The 21,966-nt window shown below is 42.7% G+C and overlaps 1 protein-coding gene across 1 annotated transcript in view; it reads right to left on the reverse strand.

Annotated features, from left to right (window-relative positions):
• ulk4 (unc-51 like kinase 4) overlaps window positions 1–21,966 on the reverse strand; it is a gene marked incomplete at its 5' end in the record, with an annotated part of 283,649 nt that overhangs the window by 243,178 nt on the left and 18,505 nt on the right. Inside the window, 10 exons of the mRNA XM_083662080.1 lie at window positions 4,545–4,623; window positions 7,430–7,476; window positions 11,565–11,782; window positions 13,107–13,173; window positions 14,094–14,192; window positions 17,086–17,152; window positions 17,811–17,868; window positions 20,331–20,434; window positions 21,226–21,301; window positions 21,475–21,558. Of these exons, the coding sequence (XP_083518206.1) occupies window positions 4,545–4,623; window positions 7,430–7,476; window positions 11,565–11,782; window positions 13,107–13,173; window positions 14,094–14,192; window positions 17,086–17,152; window positions 17,811–17,868; window positions 20,331–20,434; window positions 21,226–21,301; window positions 21,475–21,558 (899 nt within the window). The remainder of the gene's footprint in view (window positions 1–4,544; window positions 4,624–7,429; window positions 7,477–11,564; window positions 11,783–13,106; window positions 13,174–14,093; window positions 14,193–17,085; window positions 17,153–17,810; window positions 17,869–20,330; window positions 20,435–21,225; window positions 21,302–21,474; window positions 21,559–21,966) is intronic.

Consider the following 21,966-nt stretch of genomic DNA (forward strand, 5'->3'; position numbering starts at 1 on the left):
TGGGAGAGACTTGTGAGATCTGTAAAAACATGTCTAAAGAGAACCCTGGGGAAGGCCTCACTAAACTTTGAGGAACTGACAACCATGCTAGCTGAGGTAGAGGCTGTGTTAAACTCCAGGCCACTCTCGTATATGGACAGTGATGCATCAGAGCCGCAGCCACTTACACCCTCACACTTCTTGGTTTGGAAAAGACTAACTTCTCTGCCACCAAAGAATATGCTTCCACCATCTCAGGCAACCAATGTGAGCAGAGAGGACATGGGTCGGAGGTGGAAGTACCGGCAAAGACTCCTAACCAGCTTTTGGACCAGCTGGAGAAAGGACTACCTGATGGACTTGAAATCGGCTCACAAGTGTGAGACACCTGTACCCACTGTGCTGAAGGTGGGAGATGTCGTCCTGATCGGTGAGGACAATGTACCGAGGCAGACCTGGAAAATGGGCAGGATAACAGAGCTCTTTCCAGGGAGAGATGGACTCGTACGTTCATGTACTGTTTGTACCACCACTAGCTATGATGAGAAACTATAACCTTTTGACTATTTATTGATATTCTATTTATTACTATTAATTGCCTTATTTAATTACTCAAATCAAAACAATTCACAACAATGTGGTGAGAAAAGCCAGTGTGCAGTATTAGCTGCAAGATATATGAAGTATTGTCATACTGTAAGAGAGACAAGCTCTGTAAATGTTTGAGACACACCTCCCCATGTTACGCTATACCTGAATAGTATTGCTATTTACTGTTTGTATTATACTTGTATTGTACATTATTGTTATTTGTATACTGTTATATTTGTATATTGTTATTTGTACTCACTTTCTGTACTGCTTTGGCAATATGAGCTTGTAACTTGCCATGCCAATAAAGCTCATTTGAATTGAATTGAATTGAATTGAGAGGTAGAAATAGAGAGAAGGTAGAGAAGAGAGAGAGGTAGAAAGAGAGAAGGTAGAGAAGAGAGAGAGGTAGAAAGAGACAGAAAGTAGAGAAGAGAGGGAGAGGTAGAAAGAGAGAGAAGGTAGAGAAGAGAGGGAGAGGGAGAAAGAGAGAGAAGGTATAGAAGAGAAAGTGAGGTAGGAAGAGAGAGAAGGTAGAGAAGAGAGGTAGAAAGAAAGAGAAGGTAGAGAAGAGAGGGAGAGGTAGAAAGAGAGAGAAGGTATAGAAGAGAAAGTGAGGTAGGAAGAGAGAGAAGGTAGAGAAGAGAGGTAGAAAGAGAGAGAAGGTAGAGAAGAGAGGGAGAGGTAGAAAGAGAGAGAAGGTATAGAAGAGAAAGCGAGGTAGGAAGAGAGAGAAGGTAGAGAAGAGAGGTAGAAAGAGAGAGAAGGTAGAGAAGAGAAAGAGGTAGAAAGAGAGAGAAGGTAGAGAAGAGAAAGAAGCTGGGTTTCCATCCAAATGTATCGCAACTTTTAATCGAATTTTCAGAATGTCGGCAAAATAAAATGCGAAACAATGCGCGTTTCCATCCACTGCTATTTTGTGAATTATAGAGCTGTCAGTCACCTCGTGTTTGAGGCTGTCTGAGCTGCTGATCAGCTGCTAGACCCGATATACAGCTCTGTTAACCACATCTAACGTTATTAATTTAAAGTTTCTTGATGATCTACAAGTAGACAAAGGTACCATAACGCCATTTCTGGATTACCAGGTGCTACTCGGCAAACTAACGTTATAATGCCAACCCGATTCCCCCAAAAATTGTAAAATAGCAACGTTTGTGGACCAACGTTGCTATGTTACAATTTCGGCTCCGAAATTGTAAAATGGTAATCCACGGAGCAGATAGTAAGTGAATACAATTTCATTCAAGTCTAGAAGTGAGTCGCCTTAAAGTTAATATCCCAGTCTTCTTCTGTTTACCACGGCGGGTATTGTGCTGCGCGTACCATGATTTACCGTGTGTAGCCCTATTGTGTAGGCTACACACGGCATGTCATGTTTTGCAGTGATCAAGGCAAACTGTGTTGTTTTTGAATGGAGAGACAACGGAATATCGCTTAAACTGTTTCCACCACACGTTTCGCATTTTCCTTTTATCGATACACCCGACTTTTCCGCCTCCCTCAAGCGTGAAAACTTTTTTGTGATATTTGGAGGTTTTTGCGAATTAGGCAGTGTTTCCACTCTGTTTTTTTATGCGCAAATTGAAATTTCGCATCAAAACAGGTGGATGGAAACCCGTCTACTAAGAGGTAGAAAGAGAGGTAGAGAGTGGTGAGTCCTTTTCAGGATGAAAGGATCAAAGAGGTAGAGAAGAGAAGCTCCTGATCTCACCTCCATACAGACCTGCTTTTACATGAATCAGAGAGGCCTTTTACACCTGGCACTAACATGCGTTTTCTGTGATCAGATTGCAATCGGGATAGTGCTTGACCACTTGAAAGTACAGCTGTAAACGCCCCAAGACACATTGAGGATGGATTGCGATCTGATCAGCCAAGGTGGTCAGGGACCCATTGTGACAATTTTTTTTTCTTTTTTTTTATTGTATTAATTCATGCTTGCAGTGGTACCAAATAAGGCCCACTGAAAAACTGCAGAATTTGACAGTAATGTAAAAACAATTGTAAACAAGACAATTACAGAATACAGAATAAAGGTAGTAAACAAGGCAAGGCAAGCAGTCAGTGTAGCAACCAATACAGTATGAGGGATCTACCCAGAGCAGCAAGAGGCAGGTATAAAAATAAGAACAATATCCAAAGTACAAATAAAAATCAACACACTTTTTATTTATTTATATAAGATAATTTAAGTTAGTTAACTGGTCAATGTTGAAACTGTCTCATTGTACAGCCTAAGTGCAGTGTGTAGAGTTGAGTTCCTCAGCCTGTTGGTTCTGGCCTTCAGTTCAGCTTGTGCTGCTCACTGACTGTCCTGGAAGTGCAGGTGCATTGAACACAAGTGCATTGAACACAAGTGTAAATGCAATGCATCCTCACAATCCACATACAACAGCAGTTACCGCTGTTTTTCTGCTGCTCATTAGACTTAAAAGAAGAAGAAGAAGAAGACGACATTTAGGGGGCTGTGTGTGTGTGTGTGTGTGTGTGTGTGTGTGTGTGTGTGTGTGTGTGTGTGTGTGTGTGTGTGTGTGTGTGTGCGTGCGTGCGTGCGTGCGTGCGTGCGTGTGTGCGTGTGTTCATGTGCTTGTGTGTGGTATTATTATTCTATTAAACCAATCTCTGGGGCTGACAAGGCTTCTTCTTGTTGTATTGTAGTTTTATAATGCCACCTGCTGGTACACACTGGTACTGTAACATTAGAGCGGCGAGGGCAGACTTTCTTTTATAAGATGGATTTCATAGAGAACTTATAATTATCTTAGGATGTGATAAGGAATGCCCCAAAGCACGAGAAAAAAGCGGAGGTAACTTCCAAACAGAAATAACTGTTTCACAGATCTGGACTGCAACATTTAGGGTTAGAAATAGGGTTACAAAATAACAGCATTTGGGCTAACTAAAGTAAAGGAAGAATAATAGATATTTTCATAATGTTGACCTTGTGGATAATTTTTTTTTACCCCTATTTGCTGTGATATGTTGCTGGATTTTATTATAATTTCCTGCTACAATAGCCAAATCATTAAAGTTCCATCTAATCTAATATATCTAAATACTGACAAACAAGACTTGGTGTCCCTCCCTATAGTGATGGTTGGGCCATTCTAGCCTTGCCTCAAGGCATGTACACTTCAAAATGTTTAACTGGCAATATGTGAAACCCCAGGACAATGTATGATGCTGTGCCTACAGCCCAGACAAAAAACTGAAAAATCCCATCCCTGAATAATGCTGCCATGAAATGACTATTAATCTGGTGCCTGAGACACAGAGAAGTTGTGTTAAACGTTTCCAACTTTCTGAGTATCATGTACCATAACACATGAAACAATGCTCATTTCCATGATATTAAAATTCTACACAAGCTATCTTAAGTGACCTGAATTAGATGGCATACTGGGATGACTTCATTGACTTCATTCTATCTGGTCTAACTCTATGGTGTGTTACATGCTGCATCTCAATATGGTGACAGGCACAGTAACAGTCCCATTCCTTTCAGGAAATCGCTTTGCCACATTTGAAGGACATTGTTAATCAAACTCCTCAGATATATTCTGTCTCCGAGTATTCACTGTGATTGTCATAGAAATAGAGGCTGAACTGCTGATATCTACTGTCATCTGTAGGTAGAGACTGGTACTGCATTTTTGTGGTGCTATAGCGTTTCAATAACAATATATTGTATCACTGGTGGTTGGCGGTAATGTAGGTTTTGGCATCCACCCCAATTGATGGATCTAGAGCAGATTATTCAGATACTTAAATGTGCTTCTATTGACCTCTGTACTCATTGTGTTTTGGGGGGAATTTAACTGTGAATTTAACTGTGTGTGTGTGTGTGTGTGTGTGTGTGTGTGTGTGTGTGTGTGTGTGTGCGTTTTGTGTGTGTGTGTGTGTGTGTGTGTGTGTGTGTGTGTGTGTGTGTGCGTGCGTGTGTGCGTTTTGTGTGTGTTGTGTGCCCAGACCTCAGAAACAGGACTGTCCTCTCTGAGCTCAGCGCAGTGTAGAGCCAGTAGACCCATCAGTCTGAGAACCTTGCTTCGCCTGGAGAGGACAAACAAACATGTGAATTTCATTCAACTGCCATAGTTTGAACTAGCAGTAAAACATAAAACCCAAACCGCAAAAGTGTGCGATTATTATTATTATTATTTTCACGTCTTTTTGAGTGTGTGTGTGTGTGTGTGTGTGTGTGTGTGTGTGTGTGTGTGTGTGTGTGTGTGTGTGTGCCTCTAAACCAGGGGTGTCAGACTCATATTAGGTAGAGGGCCGGATTTGTTCAACTGAGACCTCATGGGGGCCGGATTTTTTTTTTTACTAAAATCAATTCGACTCATTTACCCATTTACTTAACAAAAGAAATACTGCTCTTTCCATTTCTCTTGAAACTGCCTGCATTCCGTGTCAACCTTTCTCTTTTTCGACAGCATCTTGTTGATTCCTTTGTTTTTTGGTAGGTAGCCGAATGCGCGATTCAATTCCAGCGTGGCATCATGGCGGCTTTGTTTACACCTGATGACCTACTGACATACTTCCTTGTAGTGCAGGTTAATTAACTTATGAATGAACTCTTAGCTTGCTTATTAGCCACACGTAGTTCATGATAATGGGGTGCGAATTTAATAATTATTATTATTATTTAATTATTATTATTATTATTATTATTTTTAATATTCCAAAACATCTCGCGGGCCGGATGAAACCTGCCCGCGGGCCGGATTCAGCCTGCGGGCCGTATCTTTGACATCCCTGCTCTAAACGTTACACGTGATGCAGCAAACACACGTTTCTCTGCCATCACACTGGGCATCAACACTAGCGGGAGACTTCTCCCATGCACTCCCGCAAATAAGTAATGTTATGCGTAGCAAGGTTACATCTTACCGAGAGGGAGAGAGAGAACATCCATGATCGTTAACAGCGAGCTATGCTAATAACTAGCTAGCCGTTCAGAAACGCATGTAAACAGCCATGTGATTAGTGATGTCAGTAAAATAAGGAGAGAGCTGCAGGTGCTTACAGTATACAGAACTAGTGCACGATTAAGTGCACAGTGGGTAATGACCCGCTGTGATGAAGAATATAGCGAGATTAACAAGGTTGATAGCAGAGAAAACACTGTCGCAGCAGCACATCCAGACTTTTAACTAGCCTGTCACATGACACCTTCATGGTCCCTCGATAAAGTCTGCAGATGCACGTTACCTCACCTCTCTCTCAAGAAGCGTCACGTGAGTGTGGCGTTTAAGGCCATCTGTCGCTACAAAATAAATAAACTGGGTGTATCATTGTATTACTGGACAGACATGTAACTAACTTTGCAGTCTGAGACATCTTCTATGTGCTGTAACACAGTGCAGTTTCTATTTTTCTGGTGTTTCTTTTTTACATGTTTGGGACAGGCAAATATCTCAAAATGTTTTATTTTTTTGTAAAGATAATTTTATTTCAAATGGTTTTATTTATTTAGTTTTAATATATTTTAAATTGTAATATATTTCATGTATTGTAGTCTGTGATACGTGAAACCGTGGTATTTAGGTTATCATACCGTCAAAAACTCATGCCGGCACATCCCTAGAGATACCATTTGTTTATTATATCGCAATCACAATCGCAAATCACAATATTGTCCACCATAATCGCACCTTTCCCCCAAATCGTGCAGCACTACTTCTACCAGCATTAGATCGATGGATAGAGTACTTCTTTATTCATCTCTGGAGGGAAATTCTGGCATTACAGCAGCAGTAGCATCAATGACAGTAACACAACATAACTTATACTTGTATCAAAAACACACAAAGAGGTGTAGGTGTCGATAAAAAAACAATATATACATGCTTAACTCATTCAGTGCCAGCCACTTTTGGAGAACGGATGCTCCCAGTGCCAGAGTTTTCAGAGCGTTTTCAGTGATTTCTCGAGGCCCACAGAATATTGTGTGATATTACTATGTAAACACCGAACACGCACAAGAACGAGCTGGCTCTATTGTATCATCAGCAAAAAAAAGTTTATTGATACCATTTTCCGTTCTTTAGTTATGAGCCGGAGAAGATAGGTTGTTTTCAGCGTTTTCAGGCTTTTCAAATTATTAGCTGAGATAATCCGCCTTTTGTGAAATGCAGCATTTCAAGCACATTCACTGAGTCTGAAGATAATATTTTCTGATGTAGTGACGTAGTTGTTGTGTGATGCCCTGCGTGCACCACCCCCCTCCCCCCCTCCCCCCGTAAACTCCTCCCCACACTGCACACAGCCTCACGCAACCATTATATTTTCGGAGTGCTGCGTTTGTGTGCTGCTGTCGGCTCTCAGCGCCACAGCAGGGAAGAGCCAACCCGGATTGCTGAATGGTTTGGCGTCAGGGGCTGCTTTCCTGGCTGCTAATCGGGTGGAGAAACTATACAGACAGACAGACAGACAGACAGGGACAGAGGGGCTCAGTTGTGAGCGCGGATTGACTCCTGTTCGGAGCCAATGTCAGCTCCCGCGACAGAGCAAATGGCTCTGGGAGCATGCATCGGTTTGTCTTTGATCCACGGCTTTTAGGCTGTTTCTCGGACCTGTCTCTAATCTGGACTGCACCGAGCAAGCACTGTCGCCACCTAATGAGTCCGTAAAATAGGTTATACACCTCCAATAGCTACTATAGTTGTACAGGAGCTGCGGAAGGCTTTGATCGACGTCCCACCGTCAAAAAACGCATTGGACGTCGAAGGACGTCCGTGGCATTCTACGTCACTATTTAATTGGACGTCGAAGGACGTCCATGGCATTCAATGAGTTAAAAACACTTGCATCAGGCTCCCAGATTTGCGGAGAGAGAAACAGAAAGGACACTTACACATCCCAGTTAGGAGCCTGCCGTAGATGCTGGGTCAACACTGGGAGCTGGAGGGAGGGGGGAAGAGAAACAGACAGAGAGGAAGTGGAAAGACAAGATTAAAGAGCTAATCCCTTCGGAATAATGGTATGTGACAGCTGAATATTAAGCCCGAAACGCACAGGGAGCGAAACTTGAAGCGCGACATCGCGCGTCAAATTTCTGCCCCTCATTTCTGCCCCTATAGCGCACTGCAAGCATCAGATCTGAAATCTATACACCACAGAATGACAGAACCATCCGAATTTTGGGGGAAAGGCCACTAATTTATAATGTAGGCAGGCGGACCAATGAAAAAAAAGTTGTTATACGGTAGTTTTGTGCCCCTGTCATTCAGAGGCTGTTGTGGATCATCCTACCTGTCTGCCATGCAGAGGGGAGAAAGAGGGGAGAAAAAAAAGGCAGCGAGACAAAACGCAATCATTCTGTCCAAACTTTCACCAATCTAATCTCATCATGATGACATCCAGGGATAGGCTATATTTTGCTAGCCGATGCATTTAGAACATTATTCTCACTTCGTCTCGCTATAGTGTAGCGTATTGACATGCTTGCTGTATTTAAACTGCCGTGAGATTTGTTTGAGGAGCAGCGAGACAGACGGAGATGGAAGTGGGCAGAGAGGGGGGGGGGAGCTCAGAGCGCTTTGGTCGCTGCTGGAACCTCGTTTGACGCTCCAAAATCGAAACAGGTTTGGAGTACGGGGTCAAGGCAGTTTGACGCGCATCAGAACGCTCTTGGTGTGTGTTCGGCCGTTTAAAACAATGGGTGGGCTTCCAAAAGCTAGCGTCTGACGCTCCCTGGGGCTTTAGTTTTACATGCATTGGAAGTTAAGTTTTTGGTCATATTTGTAATATTTGTATATACTTTATTTATTTATTTGTTTGTTTTATTTATTTATTTATATTTATTTGATGAGTTAAGTGCCAAAATGTATTCCATCCACAAGTTACACTCATCAAACCCATATGTGAATATAAGCAAAATCTAGATGGTCAAATGTATTTTGGGTTGTGTGTGTCTTGGGTTGTGTTTAAACTCAATGGTGTCCCTGTTACAGTGATATCGTAGCTACAGTATGTGGCCTAGCTTCTATATTGTAACATAGTAAAAAAGACCCACTGGGATGGGTGCTGGATCATAAATAGCTTGTAAATTTGAAAAGAAGGATCCACACACCAAGGCAGCTCCCATTTACAGGCTTTTTATTTTGCGTCATTATTGGCCCTGAACGCCTTTTGAGATTCAGCTCTATTAATAGACATCTTTGACAACTCCAGTTTATTATGTTGCTCAAAAATTAAACTTGAACAACAACAACAACATTACTGATGTTTCTCATTCAAACTAGTGGGCAGTGCAAGATACAAACTGACGTGCTAGTGCTAGTATCAATGGCAAACGCTAACAATACAAATGTAGCTAGGGTAAGGACAGTGCACACTTTATCCACATCATGTGATAAGTGCCTGGTCAAAACAAGTACAACAGAACAGGGACACTGTGTTTTGGTTTGCTCCTCTCCATCAGGACATCAGAGTGTAGGGTCAGAGCAGCATCACTGCAGCTGGAAGGGATTCAGTGTCCTGCTCAAGGACACTTCAGCAGAGCAGATGTTTGCTGACACTGGGGCTTTAACCCGGGAAGTGGGAAGCTACTATTCCACCTTGTTGGCTTTATATACAAAGACTATTCCACCCTGTTGGCTTTATATACAAAGACTATTCCACCTTGTTGGCTTTATATACAAAGACTATTCCACCCTGTTGGCTTTATATACAAAGACTATTCCACCTTGTTGGCTTTATATACAAAGACTATTCCACCCTGTTGGCTTTATATACAAAGACTATTCCACCCTGTTGGCTTTATATGCAAAGACTATTCCACCTTGTTGGCTTTATATACAAAGACTATTCCACCCTGTTGGCTTTATATACAAAGACTATTCCACCTTGTTGGCTTTATATACAAAGACTATTCACCCTGTTGGCTTTATGTACAGAGACTATTCCACCTTGTTGGCTTTATATAAAAAAGTCTATTTCACCCTGTTGGCTTTATACGCAAAGACTATTCCACCCTGTTGGCTTTATATACAAAGACTATCCCACCCTGTTGGCTTTATATACAAAGACTATTCCACCCTGTTGGCTTTATACACAAATATTATTTCACCCTGTTGGCTTTATATACAAAGACTATTCAACCCTGTTGCTTTATATACAAAGACTATTCCACCCTGTTGGCTTTATATACAAAGACTATTCCACCCTGTTGGATTTATATACAAAGACTATTCCACCCTTTTGGTTTTATATACAAAGACTATTCCACCCTGTTGGCTTTATATACAAAGACTATTCCACCCTGTTGGCTTTATATACAAAGATTATTTCACCCTGTTGGCTTTATATACAAAGACTATTGCACCCTGTTGGCTTTATATACAAAGACTATTCCACCCGGTTGGCTTTATATACAAAGACTATTCCACCTTGTTGGTTTTATATACGAAGACTATTCCACCCTGTTGGCTTTATATACAAAGACTATTTCACCCTGTTGGCTTTATATTAGGGATGTCAATTTTCGGTTAATTTCACTTTCGATTAACCGACGCTAATAATCGATTAACCTATCGGTTAATTCATAATTTTTTAATATTAAAAAAAAAAAAAAAAAATTTTTTTTTTTTTTTTTTTTTGGTCTATTTACTCAATGAACTCATGCCCAAACAAGGCGTGTCTATTCAGATGCTGAAATGTTAATGCTTTTTGTGTTAGAATTTCTAACACAAAAAGCATTAACAAGCATTAACAAAAAGCATCAACATTTCAACACAAATTCTTTTTGTGTTAGAATTTGTAACACAAAAAGCATTAACATTTCAGCATCTAAATAGACACGCCTTGTTTGGGCATGAGCTCATTGAGTAAATAGACCAAAAAAAAAAAAAAAAAAAATTTTTTTTTTTTTTTTTTTTTTTTTAATATTAACTGATAGACCGAGAGCAATAACCGAACAACGACGTTAGCGACGGTTAATCGATTAACGGTTAACCGTTGACATCCCTACTTTATATACAAAGACTATTTCACCCTGTTGGCTTTATATACAAAGACTATTTCACCCTGTTGGCTTTATATACGAAGACTATTTCACCCTGTTGGCTTTATGTACAAAGACTATTTCACCCTGTTTGCTTTATATACAAAGACTATTCCACCTTGTTGGCTTTATATACAAAGACCATTTCACCCTGTTGGCTTTATATACAAAAACTATTTCAGCCTGTTGGCTTTATGTACAAAGACTATTTCACCCTGTTGGGTTTATATACAAAGACTATTTCACCCTGTTGGCTTTATATACAAAGACTATTCCACCCTGTTGGCTTTATATACAAAGACTATTCCACCCTGTTGGCTTTATATACAAAGACTATTCCACCCTGTTGGCTTTATATTCCCATTTTTGAAAAGTTTGAACATAGATTGGAAAATAAGCTTTGCCTATGCTACTCCAGCTCAGATATTAATTTGTTTGAATTTACTATTTTTAAAAATCCCCTCAAATGCATAATTAACTATGTAAGCAAAGCCAGTAGTGAGGCAACAATGTTTCAAGAGGGAGCTGTGAGTGAAAATTATTGATTGATTGTTTATTGATTGATAGCTGATCATTATTTACTGTGTTCAGTGTTGACGAGTGGCCCTCTCTCATCAAACCTCTTTCTGGTGAAATATTTGGATGACTCAGCACTCTGCAGTGAGAGTGTTCATGGGAGAGGAGTGGGTGATAAGATTGTCTTCTAGGGAGCCGTCCATGTGAAGGTTGAACTCCTATGAGTAATGGAAAGTTCCCAGCCTCCAAAGGTGGGGGCTATCTCTCTGTATAAGACACAGAGCTGATGTGAGTCCGGCACTCTTCTGATTAGGACCTTTCACTGTCAGAGAGACTCTCTATACAGAAGTGTGTTCATTGAATACATCCTCCTTTGTTCGTTTTCAACGAGCAACTGATTTATTGATCCAAACAAAGCATTCAGAAAACTGCTATTACAGAGCCGTTTAATGAATACAAGTTTTCCTACCAGTGTGGAGTTCATCAGCCTGGTAGCGATGGCTTTATGTCCAACCACACAGCAGAGGTAGCACAGCAGGTTGAGTCTGGAGCGGGAAGCTGTGGACGGAGGAGGAGCAGAGGAGGAGGAGAGAGGAGCAGAGGAGCTGCTCTGCCCCTCTAGGGAGGAACAGAGCTGCAGGAGGAAGACGCTCCACTCCTCTTCACCCAGAGACTGGAGTTTGTCAACTGGAGGAGAAGAGAGGAGCATTAAGAATCAGCCTCAAGCTAAATCCATAGGAGTTAAATGTCCTTTAGAAGGCTTGTAGCTATAATACTGCCATTGTCCTGTAACTGACAGCTGACATTAGCATGCACATGCAGAAACAATTTTATTAACCTGGGACCAAAAAGCACTTTTAGTAGATATGAAGGATAATCTGGAGGACACTAACAACAATTGATACACGCTCAAAAACAGCTGTGAAACAAAAAGATCCATCAATGGGAGAAGAGAATAATAGAGAAGACATGGAGATCATGATGTGTACCTGAATATGCAGGTACACAGAGCGTTTTAGGGTCAAAGTACCTGAATATGCAGGTACACAGAGGGTTTTAGGGTCAAAGTACCTGAATATGCAGGTACACAGAGCGTTTTAGGGTCAAAGTACCTGAATATGCAGGTACACAGAGCGTTTTAGGGTCAAAGTACCTGAATATGCAGGTACACAGAGGGTTTTAGGGTCAAAGTACCTGAATATGCAGGTACACAGAGCGTTTTAGGGTCAAAGTACCTGAATATGCAGGTACACAGAGCGTTTTAGGGTCAAAGTACCTGAATATGCAGGTACACAGAGGGTTTTAGGGTCAAAGTACCTGAATATGCAGGTACACAGAGGGTTTTAGGGTCAAAGTACCTGAATATGCAGGTACACAGAGGGTTTTAGGGTCAAAGTACCTGAATATGCAGGTACACAGAGGGTTTTAGGGTCAAAGTACCTGAATATGCAGGTACACAGAGCGTTTTAGGGTCAAAGTACCTGAATATGCAGGTACACAGAGCGTTTTAGGGTTATACCTGAATATGCAGGTACACAGAGGGTTTTAGGGTCAAAGTACCTGAATATGCAGGTACACAGAGCGTTTTATGGTCAAAGTACCTGAATATGCAGGTACACAGAGCGTTTTAGGGTCAAAGTACCTGAATATGCAGGTACACAGAGCGTTTTAGGGTCAAAGTACCTGAATATGCAGGTACACAGAGCGTTTTAGGGTCAAAGTACCTGAATATGCAGGTACACAGAGCGTTTTAGGGTCAAAGTACCTGAATATGCAGGTACACAGAGGGTTTTAGGGTCAAAGTACCTGAATATGCAGGTACACAGAGTGTTTTAGGGTTAAAGTACCTGAATATGCAGGTACACAGAGCGTTATAGGGTCAAAGTACCTGAATATGCAGGTACACAGAGCGTTTTAGGGTCAAAGTACCTGAATATGCAGGTACACAGAGGGTTTTAGGGTCAAAGTACCTGAATATGCAAGTACACAGAGGGTTTTAGGGTCAAAGTACCTGAATATGCAGGTACACAGAGGGTTTTAGGGTCAAATCGCATCGGTGCAGGCGGGCTCTTCAGAATCTGGTCAAAGGAGAGCAAGGAGAAAGTAGAGCACCACACAGTGAAGCACAGTTTGTGCTGTCACAGCTTCATATCACAGCTCTCATCTGCAGCCATTTGCTTTCCTTCCTAGTGACCATTTGGTTTAACAGAGTACCGCCGCCAAGCTGATTTATAAGTGGAAAAGGCTATAGGATTTTAGAATGGGGATTTCGGTTAAATGCATGAAATATGGTTTAATAAAAGTTTATGGGGTGGAAATTAATTTTAGAAAGACATTTTCAGAAAATGCTTCAAAAGTCATAAAAGTGGTCCTCGTTTGTGAAGATGATCCTGCCGAACACAAATTTCCACTCCCATAAACTTGTGTTAACCACAAACCTTATTTCATGCATTCTAAATCCCCATTCTAAAATCCCATAGCCTTTTCCCCTTACGAACCAGCATGGTTGCAATTTCTGGGTAAGCCTACAAAAATATGTCATCCCTGCTGTACTCTATTCAGCTATGCATTATGTAAACAAAACTGTGAAACCCTCGCCACTGTAAGACACATTGTTCTATTTATGTGTTACCATTGCTTGTGTAAAGAATAATCTTGCTGGTTAGCTATACAATGTTGCATAAACATGAACTGAATGCTTTGACATGAAAAACAGAAGCTCCTGATTGACAAAGCAACATGCTTAGACTCTTTACAGTTTAAACACAAATTATTTAACTATTAATCTGAAAACATACTGAAATCGATTTTTGCACAGGTTCAATGTATTGTGTAATATCATTTATATATAGCACAAAGGTGATGAATGAAATAATAATATTAACTGTTTGTGTGTACCTTGGAGTTGTATATATATAAATAATGTAAATAATAATTGTATATAAATAAGAAGGTAATTGGAGCTCCAGTGTGCAGACCTTCCCTTTTTTCATATTACCTTGGGGTTGTCCATGATTGGGGTGACAGTCACATCAGAGTCAGTGTACAGAAGAGCTTTCACACAGGATGTGATGTCAGAACCAGGACACATACTGGCCTAGGAAGAGAAGAGAACAGTCAACACCACACAGCAGCAGAAGATGCATCCTTGCTGTCAACAGAGTGCTATTTGCCAGGTAAACCAGCAGAGGACAGCAGAGACTCACAGGTCAGCATAATCTAATGCATTGTTGTATTTTGCAAAATACATTTTCATAATATTATGCAAATAAAATTCACTGCCATTTTCACACAACAAAAAATTATCCCTGTGAAGCCATTCAAATTTCAGTAAAATAACTGTCTGGTTTTTTATTTCCTCCAAACATTTGTGTAATTATTTCCCCATCTTCCTGCCAGGGGAATGATTTGTCAATTGTGGGAGAGTTTCTAATTAAAACACAATTAAAACGTGTATCTGAAAATATTTCTGGCTGAGGAGATGTGGTTCAATATTACACAGGCAACATTCTGGAGTAACTGACTGAATCAACAACTACTGTATAACCAACACCATGTATTCTTTTTTGGCTGGTGCACATGCACAGCCGGCCCGTCATCTGCACTTGTCCATACGATCTGCAAGCCAATCTGCGAGCCAATCTGGTCTGGTCTTTCTTCTAAGTTGTTGCCACACTGTGTCGCTGTGTCAACCACTTCTACTTCCACTTCAAGTTGGAGAGCGGTGCAGTTGGTGAATGGAGTGTAGTGTAGCTTAGTGTATAGCGCAGTGCACTTAGACAGCATGTCTCTCCCTCTCCCCTCTCTCTGTTTCTCCTTTTATTTCTGTCAGTCTAGCCGTTTTCACACATGCTTACAGGAAAATTACCTGTAAATCAATATCGGCCATTTCCCGGAATTTCCCTTCACACCTGAGCGCTGCATGTGTGAATATATTCGTCAAATAGCCTGTATGTTGGGGGGCGGGGGGGGGGGGGGGGGGGGGGTGCTTATTTTGGGGGTCGGCAAAACTCCGATGGTGAAATAAGTTCACTTGTCACACAATAAATCACACTCGTTTGACTTAAGAGTATGTTGTATCCTTCACATTCGCTCATGGGCTGCAGTGCAGAGTAGTATCCAGGCAGCGTCAAGCCAGCGTAATAAACACAGCCGATTTCCCCCCTCCCCTCTCTGCTCGAGAGAGGCCAGTCCTTCAGTCCTCCGCACTTCGCAGCAGCCCAACACAGGACAGACACAGCGAGAATGGCAGCGGCTTGCAAGCCGCCCAACGCTTGTATGTATGTAGAGAAAGCAAATGCACGAAGCGAAATGTGGAAGTAGTTTGCTTTGATGTGCGCGAATGATTAGATGATGCACGCTGGAAGTGAACGTTAAGCAACGTGTGTACACCTCGCCCATGAGAGAAGGACCGGCAAATGACTGGACCCGTTTCACACTTGTGTCCCTTATCGCGGCATACCGCTCTTCTGACTGGCTCGAAACTGGTGAAAAGTCCGCGATGACGGGGTCGCGCTTATACCGGAAAACAACTTTCACACTCCAAGGCATTAGACCGCTTTCCGGTCATTTAACGGTAAAAAGCGCATGTGTGAAAATGGCTTCTGTCTCTGCGTCTCTCTCTCTCCCCCTCTCTCTGACCACACAGTCTCCCTCTCTCTCTCTCTCCCCCTCTCTCTGACCGCATGGAGCCTCCCTCTCTCTCTCTCCCCCTCTCTCTGACCGCATGGAGCCTCCCTCTCTCTCTCCCCCTCTCTCTGACCGCACGGAGCCTCCCTCTCTCTGCCCGCACGGAGCCTCCCTCTCTCTCTCTCCCCCTCTCTCTGCCCGCACGGAGCCTCCCTCTCCCCCTCTCTCTGACCGCATGGAGCCTCCCTCTCTCTCTCCCCCTCTCTCTGCCCGCACGGAGCCTCCCTCTCTCTCTCTCCCCCTCTCTCTGACCGCACAGAGCCTCCCTCTCCGGTTATAAATGACCCATGTATCCTTTAACTCATTGAGTGCCAGCCACTTTTGGAGAACGGACGCTCCCAGTGCCAGAGTTTCAGAGCGTTTTCAGTGATTTCTCGAGGCCCACAGAATATTGTGTGATATTACTCTGTAAACACCGAACATGCACAAAGAACGAGGAGACTCTATTGTATCGTCAGCAAAAAAAAGTTTATTGATACCATTTTCCGTTCTTTAGTTATGAGCCGGAGAAGATAGGTTGTTTTGAGCAAAAACATGCGTTTCAAATTAGAAGCTGAGTTATTCCGCCTTTTGTGAAATGAAGCATTTCAAGCACATTCACTGAGTCTGAAGCTAATATTTTCTGATGTAATGACGTGGTGTAGTTGTGTGGTGCCCTGCGTGCCCCCCCCCCCCCCCTTCAGCTGCAAACTCCTCCCCACACTAACACACAGCCTCACGCACCCAGCGTCTATTTTCGGAGTGCTCCGTTTTTGTGCGCCGGCTCCCAGCGTGACACGGAAAACCCAAACCGGACTGCTGAGAATGGTTTGGCCCTTCGGCGTCGGGTGCTGCTTTTCTGGCGGCTAATCGTGTGCAGAAACTATACAGCAGAGACAGAGAGGCTCAGTTGTGGGCGCGGATTGACTGCTGTTCGCAGCCAACGTTAACTCCAGCCAGAGCAATCTATATGGCTCTGGCTGCAGCATGAGCGGTTTCTCTTTCATCACGGGGCTTTTTCCTGCTGTTTTCCGGACCTTTCTCTAATCTGGAGAGCACTGTCGCCACCTAATGAGTCCATAAAATAGGTTATACACCTTCAATAGCTACAATATTTGTACAGGAGATGCAGGAGGCTTTGATCCACGTCCCACCGTCAAAAAACGCATTTGACGTCGATCGACGTCTTTGGCACTCTACGTCACTATTTACTTTGACGTTGATCGACGTCCTTGGCACTCAATGAGTTAATATCATTAATCTCTGGTGAGTGACTGCTGTGTGCATGTTCTTGCAGCTTTCAGGGTATAGTAAGCAGCAACCTGAGTTGTAGCAGTCTGGTTTGGAGAGTCTGGGATACTGCAGCTCCTCCTTGAAGTGGCACGGGAGCTAGTGGAGTTATGAACAGGAAGAGAATAGTACAATTAATTGCTGATTTGGATCATGGCTGTCTGACTCACTTATACAATATGGTGGTCCCATATAGCTCAATGGGTACCATGGTTAGGGGTTTGTTTCCCACTGGGGCCACCCAAGCTAAGATTGTATGCAGTTATGGAGGATATGGAATATATAGGTTTGAGGTGATATAGAGACACTGCGGAGCGCGTCTTCATTCAGAAACCACGCCCAAAACGGGGGAAAACACAAAATCCCGTCCAATCCTGGCATTCTCCTATGCCGCGTGCATGGTCGGGTGTTGCACACAAAGATCATATACTGTATACGGAAGATGAACTTACTTCATTGACAGCAACATCCACATTTTTCTTCTCGCCAATTCTCAATGGCTTCCTTGTTTTCCTCGGGAGTACAAAAAAACTAACTGGCGATTTTTTACATTTGTTGTCTGCGCAGCCCACCACACAACAGCTTTTAGCTATGTTTAATTCAAGGAATATGATGCTGGTGTGTGGAAGTGAACGGAGCTTTTCCCCCGTGATGGGCGTGGCCTATTTCATGCAGTGTCTCTATCAAGACCAGAATTGTATCTGTGTTTTGTTTGGTTTTGGCAGGTAGGTAGAAGCCTAGGCTTAATGTACTGTACCTGAGCAGGAAAATGGCCTCTGTGTTGTCTTTATCCACACCACTCTTTGGTTTGAGCTCTGATGAGGAGGAAAACACACAAGCTCCTAAATCATTTTTCCTGGTCTATATTATGACAAATTTCTTGAAAGACCTGCCTCATAAGTAAAAGAAGGGGCACACATTTGATCAGGAATGGGGCATTACTTGCTCAATAAGAACATATAGATATGATAAGGCAAGTAAACAGTAAAATGTGCAGTTGAGGATAGAACGAAAACCACACACAATACTGCAGAAGACTAATGAACAAAGTAAAAAGGGGATAGAGAAGTAAATGGTACTAAAAATGAGAGAAAAAATAATAATCAACTCCACATTTTCTTAGTTCGGGCAGGAAACATTTGCTGAGCATGCCTGTGCTTTTTAACACTAGTTCTACTGTGGAGAAAGACAGAGCGTTGCTCACAGCAGTTGTTCAGGAAGGGCACAAAGCATTATTCATTCACATTGTCCACACAGATTTTCCCATCAGTTTCAGGGATTCAATCCAGCCGCAAAGTATCTACCACACACACCCATGTACAGACACTCAATACTCAATCATCATGTTACAGAATGACAGAGGCATGTCTATAGGGGCACTACGCACGTACCACACGACGTGCTGTGGTACGTGCCACATGACCATGTCTAACCCCAATACACACACACACACACGACCACACACACACACACGGGAAGGGGTTACAGTACCTAGTGTGAATGACTTATTGGGCTGCGGGGGGTGGCCAACCACAGTCGGCTTTGGTTGGTCTCCGGTCTCTCCTCCTCTCTCTCCCCCCGCCTCTCCGGTCTCTCCTCCTCTCTCTCCCCCCGCCTCCCTCTCTGAGCCCTGGCTGTTCTTGGAAGCTCCAAAGGGTGTGTGTCTGTGTTGGCTGTCACTCATCCTGTCAGCTGCTCTGTCAGTTGTTGAGGGTCTTGTCTGTGATGGAATCAAGTTCTTGGATGCTCTGTTGGCCAGCTGGCTGTCAGTCAGCTTGTCAGTCTTCCCTTCTAAAGCGGATGGGTCAGGGGTGCCCGTGAGTCTGTGGAGGCCGCTGGAACCCACGCACACACACACACACACACACACACACACACACACACACACACACACACATTAGAAGCAGTTCTTATGTAGACTTCTTTAGGCTATGCAAGCTTTCAGCAGATTCAAATGATGGAATGATTTATTTCCACCATGTAACAAACACAAACAAATCCTAGACAAAGAAAGAGACAATATTAACAGAGTGAATTTCTTTTCATCTAGTGCAGTACATGTTGGTGACATGCTGCAATAGTGCATGATGCTCAGTTGAGTATTTTTTCCGAAAGCCATATTGATGGTTGTACAGGATGTTGTTCTCTGTTAAGTGTGTGTGTGTGTGTGTGTGTGTGTGTGTGTGTGTGTGTGTGTGTGTGTGTGTGCGTGTGTGTGTGTGTGTGCGTGTGTGTGTGTGTGTGTGTGTGTATGTACACGATAACATCAGATCATTGTGAGCATTCTTCAGCTCTGAGTTCATTGTATGCTGGGTTTAGGTGGGGTGCCTGCTTTGGCCCAGGGCCAATATTAAAAAGCCAGTCCAATTCTCCAATTCTTAGTAGTGAGGCTTGCTTACAATGGGTGGAAAGAGCAACAAGCCACCAGCAGGAAGCTAGAAATAGCTAGAATGTATCCAGTAGGAAGCTGGTAACAGCTAGAATGTATCCAGTAGGAAGCTGGTAACAGCTAGAATGTATCCAGTAGGAAGCTGGTAACAGCTACAATGTATCCAGTAGGAAGCTGGTAACAGCTAGAATGTATCCAGTAGGAAGCTGGTAACAGCTAGAAAAAATGGAAAAAATGAACAGCGAGCACACTCCAAAAAATATACAACTCCGGTGCAAGGCACATGCAATATCAAGTCACAGGAGAAAAAGCCAGCACACAAAATGTCCGAACAGCGCAAAAGTTACTCGAGTACTGACGTTATGAACGAGTACTCGAGTACCCCTGCCCATCCCTACTTGTTAGCTAATCTAAAGCAGTCGGCCATTTTGCCCACGTTAATCCCACCACGTGTCCGACGTACAGCCAATCAAATGCCTACCCGAGCGATTTCTGAAGGCGAGCCATATTGTGGTGTTCAAAGTGTTTTAATGTACTTTTTGTATAGTGTTGATTTGATAGGCTTAGGCTATTTGTAATTGATCAAACACATAAGGTTCGGGGGGAGGGGGGTGGGGCCGGGCTCGGGCTCACATCGGGCTGGGGCCTGAACATGTAGGGCCCGGGCTAGGGCCCTAGCGCTCAGCTCACTTGGTGCACACTGTTGATGTGCATATGAGCATCTTTTGGTCCTTGAAAAGCGCTTTATAAATATCATTAATTATTATTATTATTATTGTTATTATATAAGTACTTTCACGAAGCAAATGTGGATGCACGCTGTATAATCAGCTGAAACAACAGGAGAGTCGACACACCTGGAGCTGGCTGAACAATTTTCCTCGTCACCATTTCCTTCCTTCTCATCCTCTTCTCCCTCCTCTTCCTCCTGTTCTTCCTCATTCAGTACTTGTGTCCAGAAGGGGTGGGCCAGCAATTCCAGCCAGTCCATCCTTACATAAAGGACAACAAGCATTAGAAAACATTCTCTCTGTTAGGGCTGGGTTAAAAAAAGAATCTATATATCGATATCGATATATAGAAGTAACTGATATTGATTCATAAATCCCAATATATTTTAATATAATGCCTTTTCCTGTGGACGCTTGAAGCTTTAACGACATTACACTCGCATGGTTTGATTCTTAGTGCAACGCGATCTCGTAAACATCTGTAAACATTAATATTTTTAATAATGCACACGATTAGAAGGTTCTATTGTACAATTTACAGTATTGCTTCTTTGAGAATCTCTTTCATATCCAAACAAAATTGGTATTGTAACTGAAATATCAATATTGGATCATATAGAATCAGAAATCGAATCAGGACCTTGTGTATCGGAATCGTATCGAATCTGGAAATCAGTGGCGATACCCAGCCCTACTAGCTGTCTATTGTTATTTGATCAGCTGTGGACAGCCTGCTTGTTAAATAGGAGATTGAGTAGACTACAATACTATGTCATGTCATATCATATCACAACATTTATTCAATATAGAATCTCAAATAAGATCATGTGGCCCTTTCAGCAAACTAAAGGCCTGCTGGGGCCGGTTGCACAAAGCACCCTTCAAGTTAAAATTTTCCTTAGAGTCAGAGTTAAGGTGTCCATAAAATAGAATCGGCTGCACAAAACACCCTTAAATCTTGTGCTTATGTTTTCCTTAAAATGTTTAACCTTATGGAGAAGATTTAAGGGTGACATTATGAATAGCAATAGCAGGATGGCTATGGGTCTGACCTCTTATCTGGGTTTTTGTTGAGCAGGCCTTTTAGAAGACTCTCCAACTCCTCACTGGGAGGACTGGGTGAAGGCGCTGGAACAAACAACACACAACACAACACAACTTTATTCATGAAACAGTTAAAATAACACTCCATTCCTAGTCTGTTTGCTGATGTACACGAATGTTCGTGTGTGTGTGTGTGTGTGTGTGTGTGTGCGCGTGCGTGCGTGCGTGCGTGTGTGTGTGTGTGTGTGTGTGTCTACCTGTCTGTCTGGGAGGTGGTGGTTCTTGGTGTAAAATCATCTTAGTCAGTTCAGTGTAGCTATCAGAATAGAACGGCGGTTTACCTGCGATAGAGAAAAAAACGTTTAGGTTTAGTTTTACAGTACAGTACATTGCAGAAGAGTACAATACAGTATAGTATAGTCAGGGTTGGGGAGTAACGGATTACATGTAACGCCGTTACGTAATCTGATTACAAAAAAACGGTAACTGTAATGTGTCACAGTACATTTTAAGATGTGTACGGTAATCTAGATTACAGTAACGGGGGTATAGTAACGGCGTTACAGGCGGGATTACATTCGCCCTTGCCTCTTCATTAATTTTACAAAATAACAACAAAAAACGGTGTAGCCTGGTGCCAGTGACTGACTGTGACGAGGACGAGCGAGGCGGCGCAACAGCAGCAGCTGCAGGCAGCATTCATGATGACAGAGGCACCTGCGCCTGTGGTGCCTCCTCCCACGAGTGCA

This window comes from Poromitra crassiceps (genome assembly GCF_964638095.1).
Source record: "Poromitra crassiceps genome assembly, chromosome: 1".
Classification (NCBI taxonomy): Eukaryota; Metazoa; Chordata; class Actinopteri; order Beryciformes; family Melamphaidae; genus Poromitra; species Poromitra crassiceps.